At 43.7% G+C, this 12,210-nt stretch overlaps 1 protein-coding gene across 2 annotated transcripts in view; it reads right to left on the bottom strand.

Moving 5' to 3' along the window:
* SHTN1 (shootin 1) overlaps positions 1–12,210 on the bottom strand; it is a 102,587-nt gene that overhangs the window by 74,479 nt on the left and 15,898 nt on the right. For both annotated transcript variants that reach the window (XM_066355182.1, XM_066355180.1), the window contains exon 2: positions 9,926–9,978. In XM_066355182.1, the coding sequence (XP_066211279.1) occupies positions 9,926–9,978 (53 nt within the window). The remainder of the gene's footprint in view (positions 1–9,925; positions 9,979–12,210) is intronic.

The raw sequence follows: 12,210 nt of genomic DNA, 5'->3' as shown, positions 1-12,210 counted from the left end.
AAATTAAGGCCCTGGCCGGTTGGCTCAGTGGTAGCGCACTGGCCTGGCGTGCAGGAGTCCCAGGCTCGATTTCTGGCCAGGGCACACAGGAGAAACACCCATCTGCTTCTCCACCCCTCCCCCTCTCCTTCCTCTCTGTCTCTCTCTTCTCCCGCAGCCAAGGCTCCATTGGAGCAAAGTTGGCCCAGGCGCTGAGGATGGCTCCATGGCCTCTGCCTCAGGCGCTAGAATGGCTGTGGTTGCAACAGAGCAATGCCCCAGATGGGCAGAGCATCGCCCCCTGGTGGGCATGCCAGGTGGATCCCAGTCGGGCGCATGTGGGAATCTGTCTGACTGCCTCCCCGTTTCCAACTTCAGAAAAGTACAAAAAAATTAAAAATAAATAAATAAAATAAAAACTCAAATTAAAAATAGTGAGATGGTCTCATCTATTGGTAAGAACTTAAAAAGTCTGACCAGGCAGTAGTGCAGTGGATAGAGCATCGGACTGGGATGTGGAGGACCCAGGTTCGAGACATCGAAGTTGCCAGCTTGAGTGCAGGCTCATCTGGTTTGAGCAAGGCTCACCAGCTTGAGCCCAAGGCCACTGGCTTGAACAGGCGGTCACCCAACCTGGCTGTAGCCCCCTGGTCAAGGCACTGGCCAAGGCACATATGAGAAATCAATCAATGAACAACTAAGGAGCCGCAAAAAAGAATTGATGTTTCTCATCTCTCTCCCTTCCTGTCTGTCTGTCCCTATCTGTCCCTCTCTGACTCTCTCTGTCTCTGCCACAAAACAAAACAAAACAAAACAAAAAAACAACTTAAAAAGTCTCACATCAGGAGTTGGAAACACCACTGGGCAAGTGTCAACAGGCACAACTACTTTGGAAATACACCACCTGAATTGAAAATGCGCACACCCTATGTATGACTCAGCGGTTCTACTTCAGGGTTCTATACTAGAATCTCTAGTAATGTGTACAAGATGATCTATACAGACATGTTCGGCATTTATAACAACCATCAAGTAGGATATACATATACCAAATGATATCAACGCACAAACACTTTCTCTAATTATATATAGTATATGTATATTTCATAATAGACCTAGCATAATATAAAAACATGAAATAGAAGGATATATATACAAAACTTATGACAAAATATAGGAAGGGGCAGTGGACTATGGCTGGGCACCATAGGCACACCCACACTGGAGTTATGGATTCTCAAGTAAGCTTTATTAGATCTTCCAGTATACGGGACACTGTTTGATCCTTACTCAACTAGCCCAGTGGTCGGCAAACTAATTAGTCAACAGAGCCAAACATCAACAGTACGATGATTGAAATTTATTTTGGGAGCCAAATTTTTTAAACTTAAACTATATAGGTAGGTACATTCCTTATCCAGGTAGCGCCCGCACATGGTGTTTTGTGGAGGAGCCACACTCAAGGGGCCAAAGAGCCGCCTGCAGCTCGCGAGCTGCGGTTTGCCCACCACTGAACCACTAGCCGGTCGTCCTGCTACATTCCTCTTGCTTTCTAGAACGTGGCTTCTGTTTGTCCCGTTACTTCCCCACCACCCCGCCAATCTGCCCACCCCATCTCTAACAATGCAGAGTAGAGTCTAAAAGCACAAAAAGAAACATAATTTCTGATTAGACTCCTGGGTTATGGAACATATCTGGTGTTTGTTTTCTTTCAAATTTAAGTTCATGTTTCCAATATCTGGCATTTCTGAAGGTATAACGCAGCCTGTGGAAAACTGTCTTTCTCTAAGAGCTGGTGTTTGGGAGTGTTGCTCCTGACTTACTGCCACTTGGATTCTTCTACATGCCTCTCAGAGCTGCACCTGAAAGAATGAGAGATGGATTTCATTCTGGCTTAAATCAAATAGCTAGAGTTTTCGCAGAGACTTTGTATAACAAAGACATCAAATGAGTCTTCTTTCTAAAATATTTTATTTATTGATTTTAGAGAGAAAGGAAGGGAAAGAAAGAGAGAGAAGCATCATTTGTTGCTCCAACCATCCATGCATTCATTAGTTGACTCCTGTATGTGCCCTGACTGGGGATCAAACCCACCACCTTGGCACATCCGATGACGCTGGCATGGACATTCTTAAACAGGATAGTACTGTATTCAGAACTGAAGGGGGCCACCAAGTGATATCACACACAAACCACCAACATAGCTGCATTTACTGGTCATTAACAGCACGTGACAATTTTAGGTAGGCTTATCCCAATACCCTAAAAGTAAGATTTGATGCCCACACTCTGTGTTCATAAAGTGCAGGGAGACAGGCTTTTGGTTAGTAACAGGTCTCAACATCACAGTCTTATTCTAACGTGCCAGTAACGGGTTTCTGCAGTCCAGCATGTGCCTTTACACTCGGCCCGGAGTCACCGTCGGGGGACTCAGAAAATGCCTCCCAGCCCCAGCTGTGTTCTGTCAGGGGTCTTCACATTGCCTGGCTTTCTATTTTCTGCAACCACATTATGACAGAACTGGCAGCTCCAGACTTCACCATCTGCTCTGATTACTGAAAAGGGTGTGAGCCGGGGGAGGGGGCCGCACAGGCTGCACATGCGGCTTATTCTCACCCAGAGCTGAACAAAATGGGAGGGCCGGACCCATTCACTAAGCAGAAATCCAAACATCCACTTCCTTCACCGTTTTAGGTGAACCTGCAAAAATATCCTGCAAGTCTTCTCTCATTCCCCTCCCCCTCAGAGAGAAGTCAGCAAGGGGTCTGGGCCTTTTCGTCTTTCTGTCCCCTGAAGCCCCTCACCCACCCTACCCCTTCCCCTAACCCTGCTCACGCAGCTGCACTATTTGTAGAAATGGCTTCTTTTTGTCTGAGAGTCGCTCAATGAAGACTCTGCAATAGCAACAGATGTTCGTGGGCCCATTTCACTTAATTACGATGCCCCGTGGGTCTCTGGAGCTCAAGGCTGGGGTGGAACCCAGCAGCAGGAGCGCGGGCTGGATTGAGCACGCTGGACAGCATTATGTCTATCCTAGAGTCTCTATTCTGGCTCTTGATGAAGCGCTGAAATGACCAGAGGTTGGCCTTGCTGGTTTTGAAAGCCCTTTAATATCAGAAGCCTGGCTGTTTCCAGATCGCTCTCTTGAGCCTCATCCAGGCTGATACCTGGCTTCTGAGACCAACCCAGCACTGGGAGGTACTGGCAGGCTGCTATTTAGAAAAAAACTTTCCACTGTGCGCTGGCATGACCACCTTCCCCAACCAGACCAATAGCTCTGCTCTTTCTCCCATGCGGATCACCCAGCTTTCTGTTTATACTAAACTGTCTGCTTACCAGGGCTCAGAAGAAGTGCAGATAACTGAGGCTGTGTGTGTAGTTGATGCCAGAAAACCCCCAGTGTTCCGAATGGTGCCTAACTTCTACCAACCTCAGCGCTCATGTTATCTCTGTGGCACCCTAATGCAGCGGAGGGCCGCCAGCCTATAGAAAGGTCTGTGTGGGGACCAAGAGGTGTGCACACATATTGCACAAACAGTACACAGCAACAGAGCAGACACGCGGTACACAGGTCCAGTGCCTTCCACTTGGCGAAATTAGACTTCTAAGCAGATCTCAGCTCTAATCACCAAATGCCTCTAGTTCCTTCCTCACGCACTGAACAAATCATTTTTCCAGCACCAACACATGCCAGGCACTGTGGTAATTAAGCACTGGCAAAAATACAGAGGGCAACAGAACAGATAATGTGCTCTCACAAGACAGGTGATCTACTTGAAAGACCAACAATGAAAGAAGCAGTTTATCAGAATACTTTCTACAAGGAAAGAAAATACTGCCCAGTAGCGACATACAACAGAGGCGACCACACCAAGTCTGAAGAGCAGTACCGGTACCGGTCCGTGGGCCATTTGGTACCGGTCCGCAGAGAAAGAATAAATAACTTACATTATTTCCATTTTATTTATATTTAAGTCTGAACGATGTTTTATTTTTTTAAAATGACCAGATTCCCTCTGTTACATCCGTCTAAGACTCACTTTTGACGCTTGTCTCGGTCACGTGACACATTTATCCATCCCACCCTAACGGCCAGTCCGTGAAAATATTTTCTGACAGTAAACTGGTCCGTGGCCTAAAGAAGGTTGGGGACCACTGCTGAAGAGGACTCAGCCCCACACCGTTTTTACTTCTTCTTCTCGAAGTTCATTCTTGTTCTGTCCAGTCACAACATTTACAAACCTATGCGTGCAAAGCATCAGAGTGGCGCGTATTTACCCGATTCAAAATCTTTGGAGGTGTAGTGAGGGGAACAGCAAATCATTTTTAACAAAGATCCACAAATCTACTGTTCCACCTTTGGAAGTCTGGCTAGAACTTGACTGTGCTTGTCTTTAAAGAACACAATAACAAATTAAACCATTCCCACTAAGATGGAATTCCTTTCACTCTCTTCCCTTTTCGGTGGTTGTGTTCTTTCTTCCAATTCAAAGTTCTTTCCCTCCGATTTTTCACAGGCACTAAAGTGGTAGCTGCCCCCAAAGCTGTCATGCAGCATTCTCCAAATTCTAGGTATTGTGTGTCAGAGGGAAACACATGTCATCGGAACAGAGATCCCTGCTCTTTGTTTCTGGATAGATTGCTGTTAATAAGAGACTCATTTTCACTTTCAAACTGCTAAGTAATTACTTTTTCTCTGGCACAACCACTTGCCACTCTGTTCTAAAGAAACTGCATGTATGTGGATGTATTATGCATGAACAGTTAGCATAATGGATGCATATCTTACAATTGAAAACGGCTTCTTTATTGTTTGGTTGGGGTTTTTTTTTAATAAAATACTTGGGACCTTCACCTCTGAAATGGACACAAGAGGAAGAAATGGTAACAATAGACAACTGAGCCAAGAAGCAAATGGTATCATATACCAATTTGCTTCTTGAAACGTTAAGTCTTGAACGAGTGTGTGCCTCGTTCCCATTCCATTCATTGTTGCTGGCAAGCTGACAGAGCGCCCTGATGCGCTGCGACAGTAGCTCCCCCACTTCACTTCTCATCAGCCACTCACACATTTCTTCATTTCCAAACTGGATGGCAGCTCGTAATATTAAACACAAATGCATACTGTTTAAAGGCAGACATCCGTCTGTTACAGGGACTTCCTTCTCTTTCTGCACGCTCCAGACACACCCCCTCCAGCCACAGAAAGTTGGAAGCTATTCCATTCAAAGCTCAGTGAGGCGCTGCCCCCCACATACAGGAAAGAAAAGAAATCAAGCAATGATGACAAAGATCCTGAATGAGTCATAAGAGAATACCCTTCAATTGTAGAAGCATGACTAACATTGGAATATCGTGACAAAGTAAAACATTGTCTTTGGTTGATTACAAAATAAAGTCCTCTGTCTGTCCATACCCCCCCCCCCCAAGAAAACAGGCTTGGAAGGGTTGCTTACTTCAATGGGATAGGTGTTCTTACTTTTGAACATACTGCTGATAGCGTTATTTAGAAACTAGGCAAAAAATAACAAGTAGCAGCACTCCTTCCATAATCTTCACTTATCTTGATGTTAAAAAAAGATAAAACTGAAGTTTTCACATTTTAATCCAACCCATACAACTTGTACCCAATATATTTTAATAATGAACTTTTGTTGATAAAATGTGATCAGTGCATAAAAAATATACATGTGTTTTATTCCAAAGAAGCAAACAATTAATTCTGCTAGTGAGAGAATTAGAGAAGGCTTTGAAAACAATAAGTGATATGGAAGCCAAGCATTAAGAGCTACTAAGAGTTTGTCACCTGGAACTGAGTAGGAACTTTGTCCTTTTGTCCTTTTCCCATCCTACCTCCAAACTCTAGGTATTTACTTACCTCAGCACAATTTTAGTTGTCAACTTGCCTGTGTCCTCATTAGGGTAGTTTTTACTCAAGAGTGGGACCTTCATGTGTATTTTTTTATACCCCAGAACTCAGAAGACATTCAACAAAGTTTTCCCTGCAAAAAGCTTTCCTAATAAACTTAAAAAGATTATGATTCCACCCTCAAAGACTTTGATAAAAACCACAAAATGATCATTACATTTTTCTTAAAAAGGAAAAGATCAGCCCTAGCTGTTTGGCTCAGTGGTAGAGCATTGGCCCACGTGTGGATGTCCCAGGTTCGATTCCCAGCCAGGGCACAGAGGAGAAACATCCATCTGCTTCTCCATCCCTCCCCCTCTCCTTCCTCTCTGTCTCTCTCTTCCCCTCCTACAGCCAAGGCTCCACTGGAGCAAAGTTGGCCCGGGCGCTGAGGATGGCTCTATAGCTTCCGCCTCAGGTGCTAGAATGGCTCTGGTTACAACGGAGCAACGGCCCAGATGGGTACAGCATTGCCCCCTGGTGGGCATGCCGGGTGGATCCCAGTCGGGCGTATGCGAGAGTCTGTCTGTCTGCCGCTATTCTCTTCTCACTTCAGAAAAATACAAAAAATAAAAATAAAAAAGGAAAAGACCATGAAAACTTTGACCTGCCTTCCCAAATCTCCAACTCTTATCCTTGGAATGCAGTATGTCATAACATGCATTTTACTGACATCAATGGATCAATAATTCAACTTTCAGTTTTTCAATACAGTCTGATGGATAGGGAAGACAAACGATCCAGAAAAGTACTCAGTTTGATAATTTATGGAATTAAATTCACGTGGAAAATTTCATGAACTAACAATCAAGAATTATGAATAAAACGAAGACCTCTATGGAAAAAGAGTTAATTAGCTCATGTAAGTTACCTCCTTCCAAAAGAACACTTGTGGTTAGAAGACCCTTGTTCCAATCTAGAGTCTGTTAAATCCTGAGGTCCTGTTCTCTGTGAAATGGAGCTGGCCCAGGGCTGTTTGAAACATCAGGAGATAAGTGAATGCACATGACCCACAGTAACTTCTTAATAAACTCAGTCTTTGAAGCAATAGCTGGCTTTGAAGAGATCCATGTCCTCCCACTTCTCTCAACAGAGGAGAGCCCAAACAGGGCATAAAAAGACCTTTCCCAGAGGAATCACACCCACTGTCTCTTCCCACTGATAAGGTTCATGAGCTGGCAACAAAGATCGTCAGACTCCATGTAGACGTACTCTATGTAGGCTGAAATAACTTAAGATTAATTTTCTCGGTCCCTTCCACATGGGCAAAATCCATCTCCCCCCATCAAATTAACTACGGCAAACGGAGTCTTACTTTAGATGCCTATCCTTGATTGACTGACCTGAGCTCCGGTCTGGGGCCACGAGGCAGGAATGGCCACGTCTACCTGCTGGCATGACGTAGACAAAGCGCACCCACCAGGCACAAGACAGTGCTTTGCCAGAGCAAACGGTGTTTCCCGTTTACCAGCTCCGGAACTAAAGCTGCTTTTCCTCATCCTGTGCCGTATAAAAGGCTTTTATTATATGTTGCCCTCCTTTGTAATACAGCCCCCCTTTTTGGAGAAAAAATCTGCAGTAATAAGCCTGCTAGTCTTTTAACAAGAGATAAACAGGGTGCAGTGGGCTTAAAACCACTCTATTTTGTTTTATCCAGACACAGCCTTCGTGTCGCTTTCATTTCCTTTCTTCCCATTTCTGTAATAGTTGTTTTTAGAGAATTAGAACAGAAGCAGGTCAATAATGCAGACACATGTTACAAAAGTACGAGGCCATCCTCTGTGCAGAGAAACACGTCAACAGTTCCTGGGCTAACATCCTTTACAGCTGTTCTTTTACCAAAGGCATTGTACCTATAATTCCACTTGCATCACAGACGGTTCACTTAAAACCTCACTGCAGAAAGTGCCTCTCGGTTAGACAACCGTCATCGCCACCACCGACAGATGTGGATAGAACATCTACTATTTTTAGGGCAGTGCTAGGTCTACAAGTAAGCTAGCATTAAAGAAGAAAAGAGAAAACAAAATGTTTCCTCTTCTTCCTCTTACGCTGTTAATCATTTCCCTCTATCTCCTTCCTTCGCTATCATATGAAGACACTCCTCATACCTTCTAGGTTTAATAAAAAGTTCTCCTGAATTAATCCTTCCCACTGGTCGTGCTCTTCCCTGCTTGGGCCAGGTACATCGATGGAAGAGACTGAATCGACTGATGACTTCTGGGCCCTTTCACCTAGAGCTGGAAGGTAGTTGAGTCTCTTAGAAAAAGAGGCTCAAGCTACCTGCCCTAAGCATGACCTTAGAAACCGTAGGGTACCGGGGACCCAGGATCAAACCACCTCCTCACACCCCTGCCGCTGGCATCCTCAGGACATCCGGGATTTTTGGTGTTAATGGTGCCAGAATTCGAAATTTTGTCACACTATTTCCCATGACCTTCTTGCCATATTAGAGATGCATACACAGGCCACATTCTGTCATGGCCACATTCACCCCCCCAACTTACCATGTCCTGCATCGCCGGAGGAAAGGATGAGAAGAAGTGTAAGATTTCGCAGAACACCAAGGAGTTATTTACAAATGTGCAAAGGAACCTCAAAGCTGGGTGGAAAATAATGATCTAAAAATCCATTATAATCTGCTTTGAACTAAAGTACTGATCAGTAATATAACCAATAATGATCTAAAAATCCATTATAATCTGCTTTGAACTGAAGTACTGATCATTAATATAACCAAGCTACTATAGCTATAGAGGCGGCAAATTAATAGGAGTGGAAAAGCTAAATATGATTCCCAAGGGCCCAATAAATACCCCCAAATATGCCACAAATTTTACAAATATTTAACTCACTACTAATTTTCATTACAATTCTTACTCCGTAATTGTCAAGATGAGGTTTCATAATGTACAGCAACGAGGACCACCTTCTTTCATCGCCACGAAGGACCTGCTTTACTAATTTTCCACCTGGGATATTATGTTTAGAAATATTTGACCTATCAAACAAAGTAATTTCTAAAAGTAAATTTCCTTTATGTCCACAAACAATAATGTATAGCTCTGCTCTCTCTCCTACTTTTCATTTTCTATTCAGTCCCTCTACATTCTTTTCTAAAGACATTTTTTTTTTGATTGATTGATTGATTTCAAAGAGAGGAGAGAGAGAAGGAAAGGCAGAGGGGAGGAGTGGGAAGCATCAACCCATAGTTGCTTCTTGTATGTGCCTTGACCAGGTAAGCCCAGGGTTTTGAACTGGTGACCACAGCATTTCAAGTCGATGCTTTATCCACTGCGCCACCACAGGTCAGGACGGTCACTCTACTTCTTTAACTTAGCCTTCCCTCCCATTTGTTCCCTCTCTAAATTTACAGGAAATACATGAATAAATACACACACACACACACACACACACACACACACACATTCATGAATCTTAAATATACATGTTCAGAGACAAGCGGTAAGTAGTTTATAAATGTAAGTACAATTCAATTATTTAACAGTTTAAAAATAAGACTTCCAGGGTCCCTGCAAATGTCCCTCAGGCTCCCCCATCTTCACACTGGGCATGTCTCAATTCCAGTGATTAGTCATATACTTCGAGGAAGTCAACATACAAAAGGTTTACAGAGACATTTGGGCTAAGCACCAAGGATTCAGTCCAAACAGTTCTCTCCAGAATTTAGTACACAGAACCCCAAAAGGAAATGCCTCAGGTCTTCCATCCCACCCCTAGAACCCCAATTCTGACTGTTGGGGAAAAGTGCCATCCTCGGGGGCTTGCGCCCCCGGCCCGGTGCCTCGCTGCACATCTAGCCGTGGGGTTCGCCTCCTGAGCAGTGCCACTGTGGCACGCCCACTATTCTCGACCATCTGGAGCCTGCACTTGATATAAGCTCGAACCACATGTAGGAGAAAAGAGAAAAACAACAACTCTCATTCGTAATGAACTGAGACTGGTAGTAGAACAATGCACCACGCCTTCCAGGCTTTCTACATGTGTGAGAGGGGAAAGAAAAGGTCAAATACAAACCTTCTCCTTCGTTTCCTGGTTCTCTGCTCTAAGGTCTTCATATTCGCCTATTGCTAAAAGAGAAAAAAAGAGAGAGAGAGAGAAAACAACGTTATAACGCTATCAAAAGTTTACTGTAGGAAAGCCTGGGAATCCAACTTAGCCCAATTGATATTTACTGGGTTTGGGGTAAGGTGCAGAAGAGACCACAGAAGGACTTCTGCTTTCAAGAGGAAGGATTAAGTAGACACCATAGCAGATATGAGCCCACCACGCTGAATTTCAGTTCTCTCTAGGTTATTCGGAAGACCTATGAGACATAAGTGACCTATGACAAGTCGCTTCATTTTGATACTCAGAACTTGGTCCTGGCAGGTGGGTGTTCCCTGAAGTTCCTTCTAGCACTATTAGTCTGTGGTTCTGTAATCAGAGGTTTATTTTTAAAATCAGCCTGCCAGGAAATAAAGCAGGCTTACCCATTCAACTCACTGCCATGCCTCTGCTCTGTCCACATAGCAGAAAGTTCATGCTATGAACATTCAGCTAAGAATAACTCTTCCCAGGCACTGCAAGATCATCGTTCACCAACCAAGCCATGCCCAGAAACCAGCCAGATTCATTTCACTAGGTTGCAAAAATCTGTGAATTATTAGGAAATACTTCCAACTATATGGGGAGAAAAAGCAGTTTTCAACTTAAAACCCTCTACTGACAGAATACAGTAACCTGAACCCCCACATTCATCTTTCAGCCAAAGCACCGTTGTTAGATATCCTTACAGCTGCGAACATTACATTTGGCAAGCACGATGGGAAGATGGAGAATGATCTGGCACTGCTGATGGGCACAGTGTCTGAGGGCGGGCCTCACAGAGCTGCTGCCCGCTCCTGGCCCACGGCCTTGACCGCTACCAGACACCAGGAAGCCGGCCAATTGAAATTTGATACTTTTTACTTTCGAAAAATTTAATTGGGTTTATGTACAAAAAGTTTTCTCTGAAGAACAAATGACAAACAGAATTTCCCATTTCTGTGAATAACCTTAAAGGTAGAAATAATCTGAAACCGGAGGCTTCAAGAACACCCAGATACCTGGTCATAAATTCTAGAAGTGCATGATTCTCACCACTGAAGCAGACAGCGCCCCACAGATGGACAGTCCACATGGCAAAGTACGTGTTTCATTTCCTCCAGTCATGAACCAAAGGATTTAGAATAGCTACTGTGATGGTAGGACCAACATCTTAAAATCCGATTGAAATGAACAAATATTGGTAAGATTATACCACTAATGCACAGAAATTTTATTAGCACTCCAAGACCACCTCAATCAGAATTTATGGACAGTTTCATTGAAGCCACACCCAGAAAGAAATCAGCCCATAAAACTCAGCTGAGCCTGAACAGGCAGTGGCGCAGTGGATATAGTGTCAGACTGGGATGCAGAGGACCCAGGTTCGAGACCCCGAGGTCGCCAACTTGAGCGTGCGGGCTTACCTGGTTTGAGCAAAAAGCTCATCAGCTTGAGCCCAAAGTCGCTGGCTTGAGCAAGGGGCTACTCGGTCTGCTGTAGCCCCCATGTCAAGGCACATATGAGAAAGCAATCAATGAACAACTAAAGTGCCACAATGAAAACCTGATGATTGATGCTTCTCATCTCTCTCTGTTCCTGTCTGGCTGTCCCTATCTGTCCCTCTCTCTGACTCTCTGTCTCTGTAAAACAAAACAAAAAAACAAAACAACAACAAAAAAAAACTCAGCTGAATGTGTACACATAAAGAGACTACCCTTTTAAAAAGAATTACATTTTAACAGAGAAGATCCAATTAACCACAGAATGCAGCTCTCTCCCACCAGCTCCTCAGCCTTCCCACGATGCTAGCCAATGAGTACAAACTAAATTGCTCTTGGCTCTGAAAAAAAATCCATAGCAAGTCCCCCTCCTTTTCTACAAGAAAGAAATAAGAACTAAGAAATGTCAAAAATATGCATTTATGCCATTGGGTAGCCTATGCTCATAATCCCAAATATTATTATTACTCTATCTCAGTGGTAGTCAACCTGGTCCCTACCACCCACTAGTGGGCATTCCAGCTTTCATGGTGGTCGGCAGCGGAGCAACCAAAGTACAAATAAAAAGATAGATTTAACTATAGTAAGTTGTTTTATAAAGATTTATTCTGCCAAACTTAGCAAAAATCCAACATAAAGTACTTGGTAAGTAATCATTATTATATGCTTTAACTTGCTGTAACTCTGCTTTATAAATTTTATAAAGTAAAGTTACTTCTCTACTTTATAAATCAG

The sequence above is a fragment of the Saccopteryx leptura genome, chromosome 13, assembly GCF_036850995.1.
Source record: "Saccopteryx leptura isolate mSacLep1 chromosome 13, mSacLep1_pri_phased_curated, whole genome shotgun sequence".
NCBI classification, from domain to species: domain Eukaryota; kingdom Metazoa; phylum Chordata; class Mammalia; order Chiroptera; family Emballonuridae; genus Saccopteryx; species Saccopteryx leptura.
This window is presented reverse-complemented; position numbering and strand designations above follow the sequence as displayed.